At 50.2% G+C, this 24,240-nt stretch overlaps 2 protein-coding genes across 4 annotated transcripts in view; one reads left to right on the top strand and one right to left on the bottom strand.

The window, feature by feature from the left end:
• Positions 1-4,475, top strand: part of CHSY1 (chondroitin sulfate synthase 1) — a 56,513-nt gene extending 52,038 nt beyond the window's left edge. The window contains exon 3 of the mRNA XM_038184984.2: positions 981-4,475. Coding sequence (XP_038040912.1) covers positions 981-2,573 — 1,593 coding nt within the window. The 3' untranslated portion in view covers positions 2,574-4,475. The remainder of the gene's footprint in view (positions 1-980) is intronic.
• A 5,992-nt stretch (positions 4,476-10,467) lies between these two features.
• Positions 10,468-24,240, bottom strand: part of LRRK1 (leucine rich repeat kinase 1) — a 76,502-nt gene continuing 62,729 nt past the window's right edge. For all 3 annotated transcript variants that reach the window (XM_038184842.2, XM_038184844.2, XM_038184845.2), the window contains 7 exons: positions 23,990-24,184; positions 23,012-23,163; positions 21,312-21,429; positions 19,889-20,005; positions 14,005-14,840; positions 13,313-13,414; positions 10,468-11,900 (listed from right to left, as the gene is read on the bottom strand). In XM_038184842.2, the coding sequence (XP_038040770.2) occupies positions 11,723-11,900; positions 13,313-13,414; positions 14,005-14,840; positions 19,889-20,005; positions 21,312-21,429; positions 23,012-23,163; positions 23,990-24,184 (1,698 nt within the window). In that variant the 3' untranslated portion in view covers positions 10,468-11,722. The remainder of the gene's footprint in view (positions 11,901-13,312; positions 13,415-14,004; positions 14,841-19,888; positions 20,006-21,311; positions 21,430-23,011; positions 23,164-23,989; positions 24,185-24,240) is intronic.

Genomic DNA, 24,240 nt, shown 5'->3' with positions numbered 1-24,240 from the left:
TCCTCTTAGTGCTCAGTTCAAATGTTGTCATTCTTGGGGCTTTGTTATGTTTGTCTTTGGGATTTTAGCCCCGATATTTTTTATAACCCTTTTGTACGTACTGTATTACCCATGGCAGATGCTGCTGTCAGTAACACAGGCTGGCTCCTCTGTTAAACAACACCACGGTGTCCGCTCCTCCGGCAGGTCGATGGCATTTGTATTTCGGTGCAGAATCAACCTGTGACCTTTTAAAATGCCCATTGTCCAGGCTGGTGTGCAGCACTGACCCTGAGGGTTAGCTTTTTGTCCCCGTCTCCTCGTTCCACCCTTCTGGAGCTGCTGCAGGAATCTCGGGTGCATTGGGCTTTCCACTGACATTTTAATTGACAGGGGATCTGCAGCTTTTTCATCCTTCCTGCATGGCACTGCAGTACTTTTGGCTGGCATATTCAGCACCTTGACCAAAACATTCATCAAACTGGATTTTTTTGTGTGCCTGTACTCTGTAGCTTTAATACCTCTTACAGCAACTGGGTGTAATGGAAAAGCTGTCATCATCCTTGCTTACTATATATTCGGCATCCTTTTTATTGTTTTATTATCATTATTAAAGCCCAAGGGAAGCAAAGGAATAGTGAGAGCTTTGTAGTGGAGGCTTCGTGTTTGTGTTTCCTGGCGATTGCTGTTGGGAAGCAATGAGCTTAGGATCTCCTTACTGCTCACTTGTTTGGCTGACGCTGGTGTCTCCAGAGTGGGCTGTAGTAATCCCAGATCCACGGGAGATGTTTCTTTCACCAGTTTACAATGAGTAATCCTCTTAATTTCCTCGACTAGCAGCTGGTATTGCTACAACCTGTGCCTAAAACCAAGAAGGGCTTATTCAGAAAGCCTTCTGGCCGCGCGAGCAGGGAGGCATTTTCACCCCGTGGGGGCTGCGTGGGCTGAGGTTCCCAAGTCCGGCGCTGCAGGGCCGCTAACGTCTCCTTCCTCTCTTCTAGATGCAGCAGCTGTTCTACGAAAATTACGAGCAGAACAAAAAGGGCTATATCAGAGACCTGAGGAACAGCAAAATCCACCGGGCTATCACGCTGCACCCCAACAAGAACCCCCCCTACCAGTACCGACTTCACAGCTACATGCTGAGCCGCAAGATAGCGGAGCTGCGCCACCGCACCGTGCAGCTGCACCGAGAGATCGTCCTGATGAGCAAGTACAGCAACACAGAAGTCCACAAAGACGACCTGCAGCTGGGGATGCCCCCCTCCTTCATGCGGTTCCAGCCCCGCCACCGGGAGGAAATCTTGGAGTGGGAGTTCCTCACGGGCAAGTATTTGTACTCGGGTGCCGACGGGCAGCCCCCTCGCCGAGGAATGGACTCGTCGCAGCGGGAGGCGCTGGACGACATCGTTATGCAGGTCATGGAAATGATCAACGCCAACGCCAAGACCCGAGGGAGGATCATCGATTTCAAGGAAATCCAGTACGGCTACCGCAGGGTGAATCCCATGTACGGGGCAGAGTACGTGCTGGACTTGCTGCTCCTCTACAAAAAGCACAAGGGCAAGAAGATGACCGTCCCCGTCAGGAGGCACGCGTACCTGCAGCAGACTTTCAGCAAGATCCAGTTCATGGAGCACGAAGAGATGGACGCCAAAGAGCTGGCCAGCAAAATCAACCAGGATTCCGGATCCTTGTCCTTCCTCTCCAACTCGCTGAAGATGTTTGTTCCGTTCCAGCTCAGCAGATCAAAAGCGGAGAGGAAGGAGCTCAAAGACCAGAAGATCAACATCCTGATTCCTCTCTCTGGTCGCTTTGACATGTTCGCGAGGTTCATGGGGAATTTTGAGAAGACGTGCCTCATTCCAAACCAGAACGTCAAGCTGGTCGTCCTGCTCTTCAATTCCAACTCCAACCCCGACAAAGCAAAACAAATCGACCTGATGAGAGATTACCGCTCCAAGTACCCCAAGGCCGACATGCAGGTTTTACCGGTGTCTGGGGAGTTCTCGAGGGCACTGGCTCTGGAAGTCGGATCCTCTCAGTTCCAGAACGAGTCTTTACTTTTCTTCTGCGATGTTGACTTAGTGTTTACCACAGAATTCCTCCAGAGGTGTCGAGCCAACACGGTTTTGGGTCAACAAGTATACTTTCCCATCATTTTTAGCCAGTACGATCCAAAGATTGTTTATAGTGGAAAGGTTCCTAGTGACAATCATTTTGCCTTCACCCAGAAAACAGGTTTCTGGAGGAACTATGGCTTTGGTATTACCTGTATTTACAAAGGTGACCTGCTTCGAGCTGGCGGCTTTGATGTCTCCATCCAGGGCTGGGGCCTTGAAGACGTAGACCTATTTAACAAAGTCATTCAAGCTGGCTTAAAAACTTTCCGAAGCCAAGAAATTGGAGTAGTCCACGTGCATCACCCTGTTTTTTGTGACCCCAACCTTGATCCAAAACAATATAAAATGTGCTTGGGGTCCAAAGCTTCGACGTATGGGTCCACGCAGCAGCTGGCTGAAATATGGTTTGAAAAAAATGACCCGAGTTTTGGGAAAAGCAGCAATACTAATGGCTCAGTGAGGACAGCCTAATGTCCAGCTATGCTGGAAAAGACTTTTTTTTTAATTATCTAATTTATTTTTGGGAAAATGTTTTTTGATAATTCACTTTTAAAAGACCACACAGGATATATTTTAGAAATCATCGTTGTTTTCTTACAAAGTGCTCATTTTGAGAAGAACAAGGCCGTTGGTTTTTTTTTTGTTGTTGTTGTTGTTGTGTTTTTGTTTTTGAACAAAACTGTGATCAATATTTGCCTTCAGACAAACAAACAAAAAAAAATGTTTAAGAATTATCTGACCGATCTGCGGAAGCCTGACTTGAATTAGAATTTCCTTATGAACAAAAGATTGTTTCCTACCTTTTCCATTGCTGTCTTCGTTGCTAGGATTCTGTAAATTGGGACCTGAGCGTTCAAGCAGCGTGACAGAACGCTGCATCTAAAAGTTGTGACTGCTGCAGTGCACAGATTCTGCTTTTTTTTTTGTTAAGGATAGCCTTTATTTTTGAAATTGTGTTGGAACAAAACGAATCAGTGTGGCGATGGTAGGGGTGTTCGTTGCAGGAGTTTTTTCAAATGGCTGATTATTTCAGCTAAAAATACACTTCCACTTGTTATGGCCAGGCAACTTGAAGGGAGGGGAGAAAGTAAGCACAGCCTGCGATCAGATGAGTCCTCGTAGAAATTTTTGTCTTTTATATTCGGTCCGTGTGTGGATCCAGGGTTGGAGGAATCCGTGGTGGATTCTGTGCTTTACCCTCACCCGCTGTCCTGTCCGGAGCCGAGGCCTCGTGATAGAGAGGGGCTGAAGCATAAATGAATGAAATAAATCAAATGAGAATCTCACAGAAAAGCGACAGTACACACCGAACAATTAGAGCTCCCTAACGAGGACTTTGAAAAAACTTCCAAACACAGTGTACTGCACCCGATTGCAGCGATTTCGTTCAGTTACGTGATGTTAATGGGAACAATTATTACATTTGATTACTAGTTTTGTTTTGTTTGGTTTTGTTTTCTGTATCTGATAGACCTTTAATTTATTTAATATCCATTGTTTTAGGTTCTTGACCTTTCCTTGAATATCTGTTAGTCATTTTAATATTTTATATATATATATATGTGTGTGTAAATATATATATATATATTAGGAATGTATTGCATCTTCTCACTGATAAGGTAGTGTACATCATATTTGCAGCAAATGATCTCCAAAGATTACTTTCTAAAATATTTTTTCATGGATCTTTTTTTTTTTTTTTCTTTCCCAAATTTCTTTAACATTTTTGGAACGGCTTACGAAAGCTTAGGAATTTTTCTTGGTATCCTAAGAGGAATCGGGGATGGGGAGGCTGAATACCAGGAAAGTGTGATCCCTACGAATTAACACCTAGCAAGGTTAGAGAAAATATACAAAATAAAGTGCCTTAAAGCCAGAAAGGGAACCCTTTACACTGAGACTTAAGCAGTGAATGGACGTTGTCGTTGAAGCAGATGCTCTGTCGGGACCTACCTACCTGTAAATATCTTGCTCAGCAGAAACAAAAAATAAAAACCAGCGAACAATATATTTTTCTATCGTATCCTCCAGCACCATTTTGTCTCGTTGCTCTCAGTTCCACTTTGCCTACTCTTTGGGAAGTGGAGAATGGCGAAAGAAAGGAGAAAAACCGATGCTTAGGTTGTTGCCACGTCTGAGGGGATCTTATGGAGTAATTGCTATTCCAGTAGAAAAAAAAAAATAACCATTGTTTACACATGTATGGAATATGAACTGCAACTAGTGTAGAGTCGATGTCTTATAATGTTCATCGTTTTTTGGTGACAGTCCCAAGGATGTAGGTACTTGGATGGATTCAGTGCATGGAAATTTTTTTTTTTTTTTTAAGACTTGCTTCTAAGATGCAATAAAGATTTTTTATTTGCAACCGGAGCTCCTCATGTCGTCTGCCTCCGTCCGTGCCCGTGACACAGCCCTGAAGGTGAATTGGCCTGGGGAGGTGAAGCCTGGCAAACCAGCCTCTCTCTTCCAAAGGGTTTTGACCTCTCTGATGTGTTTCGGTCTGGAAGGAGCCTGGTGCCACCTCGCTGGGCTGGGGGAGAGGGAGAGCAGCCTTCGTGGCGGGTCCCTGGGTGCTCCCGGTTGGGTTCAATGGGGGCTTTGGGCTTGTCCCTGGGGAGAGATTAGAAGTGCTCCCGCTGCTAACAGAGACGTCTGAAATCAGACGTAACAACACATCTGAAGTGACAAGGCTGAATAATTGAGTTGCGTTTTGTGAATTTAAGACAGTAAAAATAATTGTGGAAAGCACTGAGTGCTACAAATAGCTCTGCTGCCTTTATCACGGGTGTTCAGTATCGGTGTGGGGCTTTTTAATGTGAAAAATAAAGTCCCAGAGAAAGAGTTTTAGGGATTACAGAAATGTTTCTTTGCAATAGGGAGGGGGGAAAACAACAGCTGGTATTTGTGGCTACAGAACAGAGCTCGAAGAATATGAACCCTAAAGAACTGCACCAGAGGATGGGGGGAAAAACGACCTATACTTCCACCATATTTATTAAAGTTTATGATTATGCAGGACTTCGTTGGCCCATAACAGCTGGTAGCAGCAGAATGCATTTAAATGCAAAAAGCCATTTAATGAAAAGCACCCGTCCAGTGTTGTTTTTTTTTTCAGTTGCTGCAGTTTGCTCCAGCTCCCAGACGAGCCCAAGGAGTGAACACGAATTTTACACCAAGCTTGGAGTCAGCTCCTGAGGCCCGCAGCTTAATTCAGCACGTATTTTATGGACTTGCAGCTTCAAAGTAATCCATTTTAAAGTCCAATTTTAAATTATAACCATCTATGATAAAGTCTAACCTTATAAAAGAACATTTTGTGCTAACTCTAGTTGCTGCCTGAGTTTAAGGAGGTTGCACAGGTGGAAGCCATTGGGTCTCAGGTGCTAACCCAGCCTCCGACGGAAATTACTTTTGGAGCTGGGACATTGCCCTCGCAGTTTGCTTCATTTCTTCGGCTCAGGGAGAAGGTTTCTAAATTTTGAAAGGTGAATTAGCAGCGGGGATGCCAGGAGCGTTTGCCTGCAGCCTGCTCAGATCCACAGGGTGTGAGGATGTCAGTCTGAAACAGCGCGGTGACCGAGAGCAATTTGCTCAGCTGCTTCTCCTATGCTTTAAAACAAAAAAAAATGCAAGGCACTTCTTTCCCTTGTTCTCCCTGTGTGCTTAGCCATGGTGCAGGGTGGCAAGGGCAGCAAATCCGCAGTGAGCCTCGGGCTGGGGCATCATGGAGGCTGCGCTGGGCTTTGTGCATTAACACAGGAGTTAAATCGGACCTGACCCTTCAGGGAGGAGCTGGATTTACTGCCACCCCTTTCTAAAAGCGCTTCCTCTCAGCAGCTTCTGCCCTTGCTCAAGGATAAATGGCATGAAGAGAGGGGATGGGGAACGAGAGGAAACAGGACGGGGAACGGCAGCACGGCGCTTCAGTGGCCACAGCGCTCGGAGCGCCTCTTTGCAGGTTAAACATTTGTGTGCAGCTTTGCAGAGTCACGGTCCGTGGAAGGATTTCAAGTTCTGGTCCTTCAGGCACAGTGGGTTTTTATTGCCCTGAAAATGAGTTACCAGCTTTGGCCTCCAAGCGAGTTCCCTGGACCTGGCCGTACGGCGCCTTCCAGCAACATCAGCAAGAAAGTCCCAGCCCCGAATCTGCTTAGTCTGGAGTTTTCGGTGCAGGGCTAACTTTACGCTGCAAATCATTAGGCTAAGTCGTTTTGCATGAATACTTGCTAAAAATATTCCGCTTGCACAGCCAGCCTCACTCGAAAGGTTTTTGGAAGCCGTCCTTCAGAGGCCGTGCAAGCCGCCCGAGCAGGTTTCTGCTGGGTCCCCCCGAGCCCTTTGCTTGGGGATCAGGTTGCTGGGCCCTGGTTTAATAACTGGTTTTGTGCCCAGCTCTGTAATCTCTGCTGCTCTGGGACCATGAGTTATTGCTCTGGCTGGAGCAAATTCACTTTTTTGGGGCCAAATTGCGCTCAAAGGCTTTTTTTCTCCATGGGGCATGGGCAGTTTTGGGGACATCAGCTCCCCCCGGCTTGGGCACATGCAGGCTGCAGCACAGACTCATCCCATGGGCATCCCCCCCGTGTCCTGCCCCTTGGCACCGCTGCCCCAGGAGCTTCTCTGCCCTCTTCCAAGCTGCTGCCGACGTTTCCCAGGTGCAGGCGCCCCCAGAGCAGCTCCTTGGGGGGAGCGGCGCTGCCAGCGCAGAAATCCACCGGGCTGCAAATCACCTTTATGAGCGGGGAGAGAAAAAAAAAAAAATTAAAAAATTGAATTAACCTCAAAAAAAAAAAAAAAAAAAAAAAAAAGCAGACGGAATACGGGGCTGGCTGTATTTACTTTCACACTTTAATTCAATAAAAACCTCGACTTTAATTGACCTGAATGGGCTCCAAGGTTTCCAGCGGGCTGGAAGCAGGGGTCCCCGGCACAGGGGAGCTTCGCCGGGCGCGGGGCCGGCTCCGGGCTCCTGCTTTGCTGCTCGCCGCCTCTTTGTTCCTTTAGAGAAGGAAGACAAAAAGGAAGAACCCACAGACCCCACACCTTTCTGCTTTGCTGACTTCAGTGACAGGGCTCCTGCAAAGGGCACACTTAAAAGCCGCTTTAGTGATTGTGTGCTAAAACAAATGCCCAGAGCAAACAGGCTGTGACATGGGGAAGCCGGGTGCTGTTTGCTCTGCTGGCGCTGGCTCTGCTGGGGGTGTTTTGTGTGGTTCTGAAACCAAAGGTGGGCCCCGGGGCACCTATCCCTATCCCTATCCCTAATCCCAATCCCTAATCCCAATCCCAATCCCTAATCCCAGTCCCTGGCTCCTTCCCCATCCTCATCCCTTTCCCCACCCCCAGCCTATTCCCCATCTCTTTCCCATTCCCTTCTCCACCCCTTCCTCATCCCTTCCTCTCCCCGTCCCCATCCCCATCCCTTCTCCTCCCCCAGCCCCATCCCATCTCCATTCCCCTCCTTATCCCCAGCCCATCTCCAAGGCTGCAAACCCAGGGACATGACCGATGGCTTCTGTCTCTGCAGGCCGATGCTTTCCTTCTTTTTTTGCTCTTCAGAGTGAGCGCCGCGGTCCTGTGCCTGGCCCCCAGCCCCCCCCCAGCCCTGGCTTCTCCCCCAAAATAATAAGAAAAAAAATTAAAAGAGGCAAAGCAGCGGGGCACTGCCGGGATCACTGCCCCCTCCTCCTGCTTCCCAGCCAGCTCCCCGCCTTGAGACGTGGCCAAGGTAATTCACGTCAAAACGCAGACAGGGCTGGGAGTCTGAGTGGAAAGGACTTTGTTTTGTTTTGTTTTGTTTTAATTGAATTTTTTTAATTGCTTTTACCCCGAGCATCCCTGGGCCGGTTCCGGCAGGGCCCAGCAGCTGAGCCGAGCGTCACCGCCTTCTCCCAGGAAATGAGGAGCCGCGTGTGAGCACAAAGGGAATTGAGAATTGTTTGGGGCTTCTTTGGGAAACTCAACACAGCTGAAAAGTTCCCGGGTTTGTGACAGCTCCTCGGCCCCCCAGCTGGGGATTCGGGGTGCAGAGCGTCCCCGCGGTGCTGCCCAAACCCCTCCGAAACCCCAATCCCCAGGGGTCAGAGTGACGGCTCCCCGAGGAGCGCTGATTAGGGCCGGAAGATGCTCAGAAGTGCTTAATGGGGCGGAAACCAGCAGCCCCCTGCACCTCCACCTCCCGTAACAAAGCCCTGGGGGTGCCGGGACCCCCCCGTGGCTGCCCCGGGACCCCGCGGCCGGCGTGGGGCTTCCCGCCCCGTGCAAGCTCTGCGTAAAAGGCCCTATTGTCAAGCTGAAGAACTAAGAAATAAAACAGGACCGAATTGTGCGGAGGAGCCTTCGCCGGCTCATATTTTTCCTACGGAGCGGGCCGGGCGGCGGGGGCCCCGCAGGACGCGGCGCGGGCGCCTTAATGCTGCATTCAGCAGCGCTGGCCCCATAAAGTCCCCTTGTAGGGCCCAGCGGGGCCGCGATGAATGGGGCCCTGTGGCCGTGCCGGGAGGTCTGAGGGTGGCAGAGAGCACGGCCCCGCTGCGGGGTTCCCCGTTCGTGATGGGGATGGGGAATAAAAACCTAGGGGAGGGCTCGTCTCAGGCAGGAGGCGGCGTCCAATGACATCCCCATGGGGCTGGGACTGGAGGAAGCTGCTGAAGGTGCCGTTCTTATGAGTTTTTAAACCCCAGTGACATTTCTCTAGGCAATGCAGTGAGGATGAACGGCTCGCCCCAGCAGGGCAGCAGCTGCCTCCTGCCCACAGCAAATCCCAGCCCGGGGACACGGTGCCCCTAAACCCCACCCTGTGCCCCCATCCCAACCCTGTCCCCATAACATGCCCCAGGGTGAGCCGAGGACATGCTGGCAGCCCGAAATAGCCACCCTATTTCCTGTCCTTTTAACATTTGCTTAAAGAAAACCCATTTCCTTCGGTCTTTGGGCAGCAGCACGCGAAGCACCGCAGGGCCCCTGCTTGCGGGGAGCGCCCAGCCCCACAGCCATGGGGACAGCGCAGGGGACTCGGTCCTGCCCAGCACCAACCTGCTGCAAGGGGGCAGGAGCAGCTCAGCACCACGCAGGGAGCACTCCCTGCTTCGTTAGCAAGTAATTAATGGCATAATGCCCCCCTCCCCAGGGTTTAGAAGCTGGGGTAAAATAGCAAGGACTGGGATGTAGTCAGCTGTCCTGAGGCAAGCATCAGGAGCTGGGTGTGAATCACAGCAGCTCCCAGCCCCTGTGGCCTCGAGGAGATTCCTCGTGCTGGTGCCCAGGGCTCTGGCAGCCCCCTGCTCCTGGGCTTTGGGGTTTTTGCTGCCTTTGAGCCCTTTTCTCTCTCCCCAGGCAAGGCAGGGCAATGGGTGCTGCCGCTCTCCGCAGCTGCCTGCCTGTCCCACCAGGAGCAGAGCAAGGTTTTGCTGGCAGGAGTGTTGGGAAGGAGCATTGAGATTCCCAAAACTGTTTGAACTGGTAGGTTTGGGGTCATTTTTTTTGTTCATTTTTCCTCCTGGGGATTTACTCCCATGACACATGCATCGCTCACCTAATGGGGCCTTGCACCAACACGGTTCTGGGTTTGTTGGCGATTCTGCCCTGACTCCCTGGCTGGAAGCTCTTTGGGCTCGTGGTCTCTGACCCCTTACCCCAGCAGCTCTCTGCCTGGTGCCACACGCTCGCTCCCAGCCCTGCAGCAGCTCCATTCCCCACCTCACCCCCCAGCCCCTCTCCCTTCCCGGCCGACCATCCCGGCCCGCTGCAGCCCGTCCTTTCCCGGCAGCAGGCTTTGCAGAGCAGCGGCTTTATGATGTGTCTGGGGGCGGGCGGGCGTTTAATAACAGCCCAGGAGCTTGGCCACGGGAGCAGAACAAAGGCAGCTTTGTGCCCGTGCCCGCCGCAGGTGCCGGCAAGGCTTGGGCTGACTCCTGGGGGCGTTGGTGCAAGCCCCCGGGGAGCTCGGCCCAACACCGGCCCGGGAAGCGGTGCCTGAAGCAGTGCCCGGGATGTTTCGGGGTGAGGGGGTCGATAAGGATGCACTGTTGTTCTTCCAGACATTGTCCTCTCAAAGAACACGCCGAGGATGGATGAAGTCCAAGCTGTTTTACAGCCCCCGGGGGGGCTGCAGGGATTGCTCATGCAACTGCTGGGGCAGGGCTGAGCCATCTCCGTGCGGGACAGCGCAGGGCCTGGGGCTCCACCAGCTGCTGGAGGGATGGAGACAGGTAGGGCCGTGCCAGGAGGTTGATGGATAAATCCCGTGTCCCCCCCGTGGTGCTCACCAGGAGATGAATTTTAATCAGCTGCTGCAAACCCCGAACGCGCCGCAGCCGATGCAGGCGTGGGCTGTGAATAAGGGGAGCCACCAACGCAGCGCCGCCGTGGGGAGGGATCTGTTTATTTTAAGATACACTTTGTTTCCGAAGAAGGGTATTTTAGCAGCCTGCAACAGAAACGTGAACCAGACGGTTAACCTGCCCGCTCGGCCTTGGCCAGCCTTGCCGATGCTCACACAAGTTTCTCGGGATAAAAATTAAAAAAAAAGGTCCAAAATCCAAACTGTACAACAGCTTTTTACAGGGCGCTTGGCCGGGCTCACTTTTTACACTGCTGTACAAGCTCGGGGTAACGAAGTGCAGTTGTGTTCAGAGCCAACGCGCCATCCGAGGCCGCTAATGAAGATAAAATAAAAGCTGCAGTGAGCGGAAGCTGAACAGATACACGGGCAAATTAAGCTTATTGTGTTCCTGATACTCCAGAGTGCATTTACCAAGAGAAAGAGGAGCAGAACAAAGCCAGCTTTAAGCCTTCCTGGTCACAGGGCTCCCTTCTTGACACATCAGGAAGCATCTGTCAAACCGAGCGGCTTTGCTTTGTATCAGCTCTGCCTCACAATTGACTTCGCAACAGTGCAATTAAACAGCTCACTGACTGAGGTTGTGCAACGTTAGTGGCTGAGAGATTCATTTTAGGATCTCTCGCAGTAACACCACACCGCAATAGCTCGGAGGAACCAGCAAAGCACCGGCCAGCCAAAGCGTGTCGCCGGGTCCTGCACCTGGACGTCCCTGCACAGCGGTCAGGGCAGGGGCTCTGCCTGGAGCAGCCTCTGATGAACGTGCAGGGATGCGGGCAGCAGCCCCGCAGCACAGGGCTGGCAGCAGGCACGGCTCAGGAGCAGGGCGAGTGGGGCACTGCCACGTGCTGGGGCTCCCAGGACAGAACCCGCTGTAGTAAAGGAGCTCCCCTGGCTGACAACACGCACCGTGAAAAAAAGCAGCAGCAGCAGCCAGGGCATGCTGAGGGGGAGGAGGGAATTTAAAACAGGGAGAAGGAAGCTGAGAATAAAGGGTGTGAGCAGAAGCGCAGCCACCGCCACCTCCTGCTCACAGGGCAGGCAGATGCAGAGTGCCCACGGCCCGGCCTCACGCCGGGGCTGTCAGTCTCCAAAATCCCCAACGGGGCTCCAGCCACCAAAACCCCGCAGAGCTGGTTAGCAGCACAACACAGGCACGTTCCCCACACCCCTGCCATCCCCTCCCTGCGCGGGGCCGTGCCCTGAAGTCCGGCCGTGCCCGGAGCAGGACGTGTCCATCCTTCTTCCTCGGTCCTTGGCTCCCTCGCCTCGAGCACTACCTCCGCTTTCTCATGCAGGTTTCGAGCCTCCCCAGCTCTTCGTAGGCCTGGTAGAAAATGTTGAAGTCTCTGGAGCTCCAGCCCCGCCAGACAGCCAGGCACCACTCCGTGTTTTCGTTCTCGAAGCAGCACACGACGGTGTCCTTCGCTATCAGGGCAGCATCCACCAGCGTCCTGGGGAACCAAGAGCAGAGAATGGCATCAGCGCAGGGAGCTCCACTGAGGCAGCTCCCGGCTCGTAATCTGGGAGGCTCTGGCTCATGGGCTTCCCTTTCCAGCTACTGAATCTCCTTTTGTAAGCTGCAAACCCTTGGGAAAGGAGAGCGCAGCAAGGAGAGGGATCAGGAGGCTTCACAGCCTCCTAGTGCATCCCCTGATCAAGCCATGGGGACCGAAGCTGGCCCTGCGGGAATCCCAGAAGGAGCTGGCAGGCAGAAGATGGTGCTTGTGGCCTCGCAGGGTTCAAAGGACAGGAATCCTGCCCTATTTGGGCTCTTTCCACCACTCCAATAGCAGATGGGGGAAGACCAGCCCCAAAACATCCCCCAGGAAGGCCCCAAGACCTTGGCAGGGAGTGCCGGCCACGAGGGCTGTGTGGCATCCTTGGCAGCTGTTTTTTATCACAAACCACCCTAAAAAGCCATCTCCCTTCCCGTCCCTGCTCCGTGCAGGGCTGGGGCTGGCTCTGGGTCACCCATAAAACTCCCCACGCCCAAGTGAGTAACGGGCTCGGAGGAGGCAGGCAGGATCCTGCGCTCATCCCGCTGCTGCGGGGTGACTCAGCGGGCTCCACGCTTCATTTTTTCCCCTATTTCTTTTCAGGAATTGAACGAAGCAAAAACCCAGCTAGCCGTCACCCATAGCTGGCTGCTGACTAACCGATAGAGACACTCGATTAGCGAGCAGAGGGACGGGCAGCAGCGCTTTGATCTCACGCCGTGTTTACCCAGCGGTAATAAATGGTCATTTATAATCCTTAGCACTGCTTAACCTCCATTTGTTTGGACATAAATAGTACAATCCTCGCCCGGTATTTAAGTGATCAGCAGGAACCCTCCCATCTCTCCAGCAGCTATTTATTTACTCGGACGCTGGCTTTGCTGCATGAAACATTTCACATTAATGTATGGAGCTGCTCCCCCCCTGTGCTCCGGGAGCCTTCCCCCGGCCCGGCCCTGCCGGCAGCACAAAGGTGCTCATTTAGAGCCAGGACTTCAACCTGAGCCACGTGAATGAAGGCACAGACGAGCACCACGCTCTGCATAAATACTCTGCTTGTTCTTAACGCGGGGCCCGGGCCTGCCAAGCTCCAGCCAGCTCCTGCCAGGTGCCGGAGCCCTCCGAGCACCGGGCAGGATCAGACCGACGCTGATGGCCTGACAGCGGGGACAAATCGGTGCTGCTGGCACCTTACGGGGTGCTTGGTGGCTGTGGCTTTTGGAGCACTCCAGCCTGTGGGGTTTTGGATGGTGCTGGAAGGAGAAAGGAAGCTCCCAGAGCCCCTGGAGGGTGCCACCCTCTGCCACCCTCGGTCCCCTCGTGCCCCTGGGAGCTGGTGTGGAAGGTGCTGCCCCAGCCGGCCTCACCCGTAGGGAGCCAGTTCCCCAGCCTTCAGCACAGCAATCACTCTGCCCCACTGCGTGCCGGATTCCTTCTCCAGTCCGATCACGATGATATCCCCTCCTCTCCTGGAAGAGAAACAAGGAGGTTGTACCTGCACCCTGCAGTGGGGACCGCTGGCAGCCAAGGAAAACCCACGTTAGGTGTCCATCCCCTGCCACAACCCCTCCCGTAGCCATATGGCCTTCTATAGGAAAGGGGTGCTGCGATGTGACCAAGTGTGATCCCAAATCTACCACCACGAGAGCCCCTGTGACGGGTAAAATCCCATTTCTGGTGATTTCAAGCATCTTAACAGGAGGCAGTGGGAGCTGCCAGAGCTGTGTCTGAGCGAGGGGGCTGCCTGCTGCTCTTTGTTTCCTCAGTAGCCAGGGGAACAGGGTACTGAGCCTCACCACCCACTTTTCCAAGCTGCTGAAATCAGTCTCACGAGACATTAGATGTGACCATTCTGCCCAACACCAGATTTCTTTTAAAAAGAGTACAAAAACTGATGTACCGTAGTACTGGGAATGTAATTACTTAACGGTACCGAGGTTTTCTGGGCAGGTGAATCACACCGGGCATGCCACAGCTCCTGAAGCAGCTGGAGCTCCTCTCTCACCCCTCGGCCCAGGAGGGATTTGGCTCAAGTTGCTCTGGTAGGTGACCCACTTACCTGGGGATCCATATGAGGTCTTTCACTGCAAGAACCTTGACAGCTTGAAGATGTCGCGCGCTGTCGCCTGCAGGCATCGCATCGTGATCCGGGGAGGGCTTCAGTTCATGGAATTTGTCAGGCTCCTCAAAATCCGTGGAGAGCAGCACGCTGGAGGAGCTCGTGGGTGAGCTGGGCAGGCTGGAGGGGCACCGGGCGAGCCTGGTAGGGGGCGAGGAGGAGTAGGAAGACATGGAGCAATAGTCTGTGAGGGAGTCCTGATGGTTCAAAATCTGGGTGCCAACCTCGGGGCTGTAGATAATGCTCATGTCAGCCAGCGAGTTTCCCTCCAGGCCTTTGGGGTTGATGGGTGCAGTGGCCGGGATGACGGCGGAGGGCTGCTGGATGGTGAACATGTCTCGGAGGGGGCTGCAGTCCCCGCAGAAGTAGCGGGCGCAGAGCTGGTAGGTGGTGACGTGGTACATGACCAGGAAGTTGCTCTTCTCGTCCAGGCACCACACCACCTCCTCCCCGTGGCACTCGGAGTTGCAGGCGATGGAGGTGATCACCGACGGCGGGCTGAAGGGCTCCAGCCTCCTGCTGATCTCCATGGTGGAGCAGTCGATGATGAGGATGCCGGGGCCGTTGCTGTACCACACCTCCGCCCCGCTGCTGGTGATCTCCATGGCCTTCACGGGGTAGGGGTTCTGCCGGGCGTCGTCGTCGGGAATGTTGAACTTGGACCTGTTGGCCGTGTGGGAGCACAGGTAGGAGCAGGTGTCTGCTGGGATGCCCTGGGCGACCGAAAACACCGCCACCAGGCCATCCGACAGGCCGGCCAGCACCACGTAGGAGTTCTGCAAGAAAGAGTCGGCAGGTTGTCTTTCTGGGTTCTTTACCTCCTCCCAACACAAAACCTTTCCATCCCAGAGGCTCTGGCTGCCTCTCACCAGCCGATGAGCACGCAAGGAACTTACCCCAAATCACTCGGCGATAACAGCAACATAAAAAGAAGTCATTACATGGAAGCTGCTGCAGAGCCACACTCCTCTCACCCAGCATTACCTCTCTCTTTATTGGCAAGGGAGGATAGACGGGCCTGGCAGCCAGCCCCGAAGGTTAACAAATTCAAGCTGGAACATGTTCAGAGACAGCCATCACGATCCCAGGAATCCAGCTGTAGAAACCCGGCTCACATCCAGAGAGGAGTGAAGCACAGTGAAGCTATTGCTATCAGGCTAGGTAGGAGAGGAATGGAAGAAATGCAGGAGGAAATGGGGAGAGAGGGAGACAACCCAACGAGAGCATGGAGTGATTGCATCTGATGTCTGCTGCCCCGACAGCAGCTCACGGACATCCCGGCGGAGGGCACAGAAGCAGCAGCAGCTCAGCAAAGCGGCTGCTGAGTGCTGGGAACAGTTCTGTAGGTTGCTAAAAACCTGCCCCCGACTACAGATGTGTTCGCTGCAGGAGCTGAGGCCAGCACCGAGCTCCGGTATGCTGTGTCCTGTGGACGGGGGCTGGCGAGAAGGCCACAGCTCACGGCAGCTCCAGCTCCCCGCAGCAGTGCAAGGGGCTGTTAAACAGACAGGGAAATGGCTCTCCTGGGAATTAACTCCCCATGACCTTGGGTCCGTACCAGAAACTCCCCATCTGTGCAGCAGATAAAACAATGCCTACCTCAAAGGCCTTTATTTCCTCCCCAGGGAGCAATAACTTCTAAAAAAAGCGTTTTTGCCCAGGGCTTTTTTGCTGATACAAAGCAAAGTGAACAGAACTGAACGACACGGCGCTGCCGGCTGACCTGACACAGCCTCACCCCTCCACGGCCTCATAGTGGCCAAAAGCTCTGCCTCCTGGCATGCCCGGGGCTCCAGCAATGCTGCTTGCCTCTGCGAGGTGGGACAGGGACCTGGCGTCACCCCTTGCTGCTCAAAAATCAATGAAACTCGTGCCCTTACAGAGATCTTGGCTGTGCCAGCCCCGTGAGATAGCTCTCAGGCTGCTTAGGTCCACAGGGGCCAAAATCAGCATGTTGAGCTGCTCTCAGGTATCGAGGGGCAGATAGCACAGGGATAAGTATTAATTTAATTGATAGGACTGTTTGCAGGGCTCGTTAAGAGCCTTGGAGTACACCCCGCTATCTGCACACAAAGTGTGAGTAAAGCCATCGGTGTGCTGAGCCCGTATGACTAATCCGAATCACGGCAGAACTTCCCTGTAATGGGAAAAACTCGAGAAGACAGTGGAAAGTTGTGAAATGGGACTTGGACTTCAACTCAGTCCAGTCCCAATTCTCTAACAACTAATTAAAAGAAACCCAAGTGGCCTGCAGTGCTCGGTGCCACGGCCCTGCTGCCATGTGGATCTGGTGTGAAGGCTCCTGGAGATGCCAGGAGGTTGCATCAATAGGTTGGAACATGGCACAGTGCTTTGCACAAGCTGGGCTTTGGATTTTTTTTTTTTTTTTTCCTTTGGAAAGGAGTTTGATTATTTAAACCAGAACAAAACAAAGCACAACAGCCCACATTTCTCTGGTGGAAAAGGCCCAACTTTTCAGTCCAAAGGACCCCGCATACCGAGTATTTCTTACTAAAAATGGAAAATTTAAATTGAAATGGGAACATGTGAAATTGAAAGGTTGAATTTCATTGTTTTAATGACCAGAAAATTGTTGCTGAGTTTCATTATCAGGCACACTGCGAGAGGGTGAGGAGTTCCGTGATGCTGTGGCTGTGCTGCTTCAAGGGCTTATGCTGGCCCTGCTAAACATACTGTGGGTTTGCCGACCTGGACTGCTCCTCGCGTGACACAGAACACTGTTTGGCTTCAGAGCTCTCTGTAATTTTGTCTCACTTGCTTTGAAAATGCTGAATTATCCAAGCATAGTCTTCAAAAAAAAAAAATTATTTCCTTGATTAGTGTCAGCTCCTGTAAAAGAATCACGATTCCCTCTGGATTGGATAGGCCAAAGCCCCCCTGCACTGAGAAAGCAACACCACAACCAGGCAGAGCTGCACCAGTTATACCCACCGAGCTTTACTGCTTGTACCAACCATGCCAAATTTTAGCCTGTCTAGACTACGGTGGGAGCAAATCTGAAACATGTTTTATGCTTTGGGGCACTTACAACTCATAGACTTGGCTGTCAGGATTTTTTAATCCACTATTACCACCTCTTTGTTTAGGAAAGGAGGAGTAAGAGCTCAAAATCCCGAGAAATGCCCTCTACCTGCCATCCCTCACCTGACGAGGACAAGGAGGTGACCCACTTCACAGAAGAGTGCCCCTGGGTGCTACGGACCCACCAGACTTCGTTAGGTGCTGGTGAGGCAAAAGCTCTCCCCATCGGGGTATTACAACAGCGACCAAACGCAGGCAGGGCGGCAGGCTCCAGAAACCTTAAGTAACTTTCTCAGAATTCATTTTCAACATTCGAGCCCCACGAGGAGCCAAGAAAAACACGCAGCAACAAAACTGCATTTGAAGTCTCCGTCTTGCCAGAAGCCCCGCTGTGCCAGCGAGGCAGGCCTCCGAGCAGGGCTGTGACGGGATGTGACGGGCAGCACAGAAGATGAGCTGGCTCCAGACGTCCCGTCCTCAGAGCCGAGGACAGTGCGAGGCTCAGAGCCGCAGTGAGCAGGTTAAAATAAAAAAAAAAAAGCAGCCCCCAGCTCCATGGCCTCGGTCACCTCCTCCCTCCTTCCCTGCGGGGTCTGGCACTGCTGGCACCGAAGGCCGCGGCAGGCCGCAGCCTTTAAATGCAGCTTTTGTTTTCATGTGCTCCAGGTTTCTGCAGGAGGCCAGCAACTCGCACCCATTCACATCCCTCTCTCCTTCAGCACTGCTTTGTGAGAGTGCTGCAAAACCATTTGGAAAGCATCGTTTCGGTCTTTTTAACCTGTTTGTGTGCTTGCTGGTTTTTCTAAAAGGGAACGCGCTGAAAACTTTATTGTTTTGTCAGAAAGGACGATCCTGGTGACAGAAACCATGCAACAAAAAAGCTTAAATTGTACAAGACTTTTCCTTGGCGGGTGAGTTTTGGATTCTGGGCCCCTCTCTGCTGCTTTTAAATTTCCATGATGCTTCCTTTGGATGAGAAACCAAGTTTTGGAAACTGTTTCTTTTGGATCAGCCTTCCCAAGGCAGTCATAAAGAATTCCCCTTCCCAGCAACATCCCTCGGCGATTCTCTGACTGCAAGTTACCTCACATCTCATCAGCTAAAGTCTTTCTTCCCAGGGAAATGTGAGCAATTCTCTTCTCCACTGGACAATAATTACCGTGCGATAACTCTGATACAACTCGCTGGGCCATACAGTAAGTTTGACAAGTGTAAGCTTTCCACTTAGCTTTTTGGGAAGAACTGGCTGTGTTGAAAAATGGTTTAGTTTCTTGCCAACCTGGTCTGCACATCCCCATGGCTGCTGCTCTGGCTAGTTCACTGCCAAATTCATTCATAGAAAGGAGAGAGGAAAAAGTAAGTCCAATAAACTGAGAAGGAGTGCGCCGAAGGGATGTGGATTTCTGGAAGGTTGGGTAGGGTCGGGGGAGGAAGGGAGGTGTCTAGACTCAATATTACTATTGTAGGGCCTGGCATTATTTATGACATTTTCTAGGCAAGCCACAAACTGAAAATAGAAACCAGGAGACATAAAGCCACTCGTAACCCCTGAGGAATGGCTTTGCAAGCTGTGTGACAGTGGAAAAGCTGAAAGTGAAAGACTCCTTCAACTGTCCTGGACAAAACCTTAGGCAGCACGAAAAAGAAATTTGCCCTGCACATCAGAAATGAAACTCCACGGTGAAGAAATGCTACAGGTTTGGGAGCCAAAGAAAGCCGACAGACACAGCCTCCCGGTGGGTGAAATTCATCCCTCTGCCAGCTTTAGATCTATGCCCTCCTTGAGTCCTACTTACACCATGTTTGGAAGTTGAGTGGTACACCTTACACTAACCATCTGCCTTGGACTCAGTCTGCAGCAGGCTAAGCAAATGAGCCAGAAATGGACAACAATGCAGAACGGGCACATGCTATAAAGCAGCTTCACTGTCGCTCTGAGAACTGCTCCATATCGAGCTTTTAGACTCCTAACAGTACACTGGCATTTGCAAAAACTACACAGCTACCAATAACGTTGGAATATAATTATATGTTTTCACTCAAGGTGGCTGTAGGCAAACCGGAGGTAATTTAGCCCCAAACCAGTTTTTATACATCTCCCAAGACTTGCCCACAATAGGCAGTAATGTCAGATTTCGCTTGCCAGTAATTGGATGTTATCATTTCCAGAACCAGAGAGATAGTATACAGCTTTTGTTATTACCCATAGGTGGCAGTTCTTGGACTGCATTTATTATCGAAGTGTTCTCATTCAAAACTGGAAAGAAAAAAAAAAAGTGTGGCTGGGCCTAGATAATATTTAAAGATGACTGTGCACACAAACAGCATGCACACATGCCAAGGAAATAGTGAGTGCAACAGCTAAGCTATACCCGAGCCCTCTGTTAACAGCTAACAAATCTCTATACTAATTATTAGTTCACGTCCCCTCTACTTTGCTTGATCGGCCTAAACCTTGTCTTGCAGTGATGTGGAAACACAGCTGGAAAACTTCCTTGTGGAGGAATTTGATCTATTTTGACTATTTTCCCAGCAGGCTTGGAAGTGCCAGCTCTGGTCCCCGACTCAGGTTCATGCCCACGCCTGTGTCTCTTGCTCTGCTGGCAGAGGCACAAAGACCTGGAAACCTTCTCCTCCCACTGCCAAAACATTCCTAGACATTGCAAAGTCCTTCAATGCTGGCTAGTGACAAGTGGCACAAACTCGGGCAGCTTGGCCCAGAAGCAGGCAGACGTGTCTCACTAACGCTCACTTTCCAAGTAAGAGCTGGGTTCCTCCTTACCTTTTTGACAACAGGCATTACCAGGAAGCAGCTCACAGTAGCAGGAGTGTCTAAATCTTTTTGTGGAGCCTTTAGAGGACACATGCCTTGCAATCCGTACACTGAAATCTTCTGGTCCTGTGAAAAAGCACATAAAATCCAATAAATTTCAACCACCTTTCATGCTGTTAACATTTGATATCTGGACAAGATCAAATTGGTTCCAAAAACAGTTCTTATTTGTGTTTCTTGATATCCAAAGCTTGGGTTTCTCTTTGTTTTCTCTGGAGACTGCCTGCCTTGTCTGTGGGTAGAAACTGGGTACTGCCTTCCCCTGAACGAGCTGTGGGCACCATCCAAGAGCAACCAAAATCACCACTACAGGTATTTTATCACCACATCTCTAACAGAATTTGACAACTCTGCACAGAACACGTCAGGACAACTGAAACACGTTTTGTGTTATTTTGCATTAATCTGTCAATTCAAGTAAAGCCCATATTACACTGTATGTGGACTTACACCTGCTTTACACCTTGTGTGCCCACTAAATGGAAATAGAACACCTGGTTTGGGGAATATCAACACATTTAATTTTGATCAAAAAGGTGGAAATAAAATGCTTCAAGATTTCTGATTTATACTTTGTCCATATTTCTTGTTATGGAAAAAATAGGAATATTTGAACTTTGCCTCAATTTGTGAGGACAGAAAATATCAGATATCTTATTTTCCTACATGGAAGAAAGATCAATACTTTCATTCAGTTCCAGCATCTATACTACAGCTGCGTGAATTAACCAGCACAAACTACTTATTCAGCAAGTGTGGCCTTTTCCTCTCTCTCTGAAACTGAGCTTCAGGAACATTTCAATGTGTTTCAACTATTTTATTTTTTTTGTCAAATGATTGTGTCAGAACTGGCTGAGACTTAACACAGCCCTTTTGGATGGGCAGACAGGGGCTCTGAGAGATAAATCAGCCATGCTCCCTCACTCTTATCTTTTCAGTCCCAGTTTTCCAGGGTGAATACTAAACTCGGGGACCCATTTCCCACCAAGTTCCAAATCCCTCAGGCCTCTTTCAAAACCCCACCCTTAACGCATGGTTTCTTTCACTGATTCCCTTTATCACTTACAGATAAGGACATTTCCCAGATGAAACCCCTCAGCACAGATATGCTACAACCTGGACAGCTTCATCTCAGGCAGCAGAGGTTCCCACGACCGCTTTGAACACCAGGAGACGTGATTTTGATCTAGGTGTCAGCTAAACAACTGGCAGAAACGATACACCAGGGAACAGCAGACGTGAAGTCATGCTGCTCATCTGAGGTGCCCGTTGTCTCAAACACTCTTAGCTTTACCAATTTAATAGGCTCTTCATTTGTCTTTTCTAATGATGCTCCTCGTGAGCAGGGCACTGAAGTGCAGGACATGCTTACCTCTGTGGCAGCCCACAGGGCATTTTGAAATTTTAGCTGGCAGCACAGCCTCATTCCTGGGCAGCTCATCCTCTCCACTTCTATGACTCCTTTCTCTGGATTCACCACCGTGTAGTTTCTGAAAAGAGAAAATCATTTGCTACTGCCAGCAGCCAGCCTGCAGTCTGCTACAGGATGGTACTCAGCACTTTTAGGCAAGCCATAACGTGATGTGGACAGTGCTACAAGGCTCCCCACCCCTCCAGAAGGTCGTCATAAGGGAAGAGAAATACAGATGTGCCACAGCTCTTCCTCAGGGGGCAGATATGTGATTGCTTCAGTGAAGATTTAACTCAGCTATCTGACTTTGCACTGAAATGGATTAGGAGCACTTCCATGGTCTGTTACTATAATTCAGCTGCGAGACAACTAGCTCCAGCTGAATAGCAGTAATTAATAGCTGGGAGGTCTGAGCCTTTCTTGCCCATTAAGATTCTCAAGAGAGTATGTGTTCTTTCTCCAAGTCCACTGCCTCAGTATTATCTTGCTTCATTACTTATTCTAGTACATAAACAGAAGACGACGCCTCTTCCACATAAGAGCAAAGAGCTGTAATCTGATAACAACATTTATAAATATGACTAATTAATATTTTTGGAACTACAAGGATTTTTTTGTTTTGTCTTGGGCTTGGTGAAGGGTTTGGGTGTTTCAACAACAACTGGATATTCACAATCACATCTGCGAGCCCAGATGTTTTACCAACTGTGGCACAAGCAATTACACATCCTGAAATCTGTCATATAGAAGTAATTTGTTATTCAGCAGTCTCCAGCAATTGGATTGTCCAGTCAGGAAGCAGATTCACTGAGATATATTGCTGTGAATATTTGGACAGCATCCATGTATTCAAAATACATCTGCGAGTGCCGTGTGTCCCACCAGTTACATCAGGAATAGTTACTCTGGCTGTGCTGAGCGACTGACCAAGCACTGCAAACAGCAAAGCAAACAGTTCACGAACAAATCCCGTACCTTTCCCACTAGGTTAATGCTTACAAATAATGAATACATGAATACACAATTCAGATCAGTTTGTGAATGTTTCCAAATAAAATGGGGGCTATAAAAATCCGTAACATCCATAAAAATAAACCTAACTAGCCATGGGTCACATGTGGCTGAGCAAAATGCCATCATCTCAGTCACAATTTAATAACATTTAAAGCACATGCCTATTCAGTGTAGCACACATTTTACGGGAAGTATACACTTGGATGCACACACAGCTTCAGGCATGTGGCTAACTCCTGATGATTTCAATAGGGTTTAAGCATGTGCTTAATTGCTTTGGAGAACAGAGATGGAGCTGCAGTCTCAATTAGGAAAGGTTTAGTGTTAAATGGCCTCATTAGGAAAGGCAGAACACGTCTGTTCTCATGTGCAAATGCTTCATCCTGTGTGTATGAATCATTACACTGCCCTAATCTTCTCCTCATATTAACTGAAGCAGAGTTAAGCTCATTAAATATCCTTTATAAAGCAACCACTGTTCCCAATTAAAAGAGTTTGGGAAAACAGTGTTCAATGTATCCTTGGCATTCACCCAAATTCACTTTCACCTTCTTTACCTCCCTCCCAGAGGCATTAGTGAAGACACTGAAGGATTTTTACTATAATAAGAAAAAAGGGAAAAAAATGACTAATATGAGCCATCTAACCTGGTGTCTTCCTTTCCATCCCAGAACACCACAGTATATTCCTGTCCTTGGGAGCAGAAGAAGGAGGACTGCTTCCCACACGACAGCAGGTACATAAATGTTGCAAAGGTAGGGTCTTTCATCCGTCCTACAACAGAAATGGCCAGTGGACGCTGTGGGGAAAGGAAAAGAGACAGACATGAATCACACAGGCAGCTGAGGACCTGATGAAATAACAATCGTAATAGTCATTATTTATTGAAGCTAGAGAGTCAAGAAATATGACTTCTTTCATAAAAGTTCCTGCTATGTAATCAAGTCTGCACCAAATCCTCCTTACGAATCCCACCTTACTCATTCTTAGTATCCCTCTGTATCCCAGACACTGACACCAAATATCTTCTGTATTTCCATATTTTGGCCCATGTTTCTCTTACACGTTTTATTCATGAATTTCTTCAGATGTAAGAATTTTGGAAGTTGACCCAATCTCATGACAGAGTCTAGCTGTTTGTGAGTCAAGCCAACCTTTGTTTGAAGGACAGGAGCTCTGAAATGCCAACTTAATTAATGAGAAATATAATGCAGCAAAATCCTTTTTTCATACTTTAAACCCTTTTCTTATCCCCTCATACTGCCTTTTATAATCTCAGGGTTTTTGAAGTCTTTGTAGTTACAGTCACAGCATGATACTGTAGCTGCTTCTAGAAATTATGGGTAATGTCTTGCCCGAGTGAAATCAATAGCTTAACTGCCATTGACGTCAAGGGGCCTTCGTGTCACCCCAGATGTCTAAGGCCACCAATCTGCCATTGTTTCATTCATAAAACTCTCATTTAATTTAGTAGAAGTTCTGGGTCAAATCAGCAGGAGGGGTAAATAGGCAACCGAGCTGTTCTGCTGTACCAAGACAGAACCCTGCTCTCCTCTGTGAACAGGCCTGCCAGAGCCCTGTAGCTACATGAGCAGAGAACACTGGTGCTGAGGCTTGTCTCGTACCTTTTCTGGCTTAGTGTCCCAACACTCCATCATGAGTGCCTGCATCCTATATAGTTGCACCTCTTCTGGCTGACCAAGAACAGGACGAATCCCTTTAGACAGCTTCTTTGCAATCTGGAGCTGGTGTTGTCCTAGCACAGGCCGCTGACCCGACAGTAGCTCGTACAGGACCATCCCGTATGAGAACATGTCAACCTAGAGGCAGCAACAGAGAGAAAAGGGCAAACCTCTCTTGGTGAGTGGAGAGAAGA

Source organism: Anas platyrhynchos, chromosome 11 (genome assembly GCF_047663525.1).
Source record: "Anas platyrhynchos isolate ZD024472 breed Pekin duck chromosome 11, IASCAAS_PekinDuck_T2T, whole genome shotgun sequence".
Classification (NCBI taxonomy): domain Eukaryota; kingdom Metazoa; phylum Chordata; class Aves; order Anseriformes; family Anatidae; genus Anas; species Anas platyrhynchos.
The sequence above is the reverse complement of the archived record's forward strand: the minus strand, read 5'-3'. Positions and strand labels throughout refer to the sequence as shown.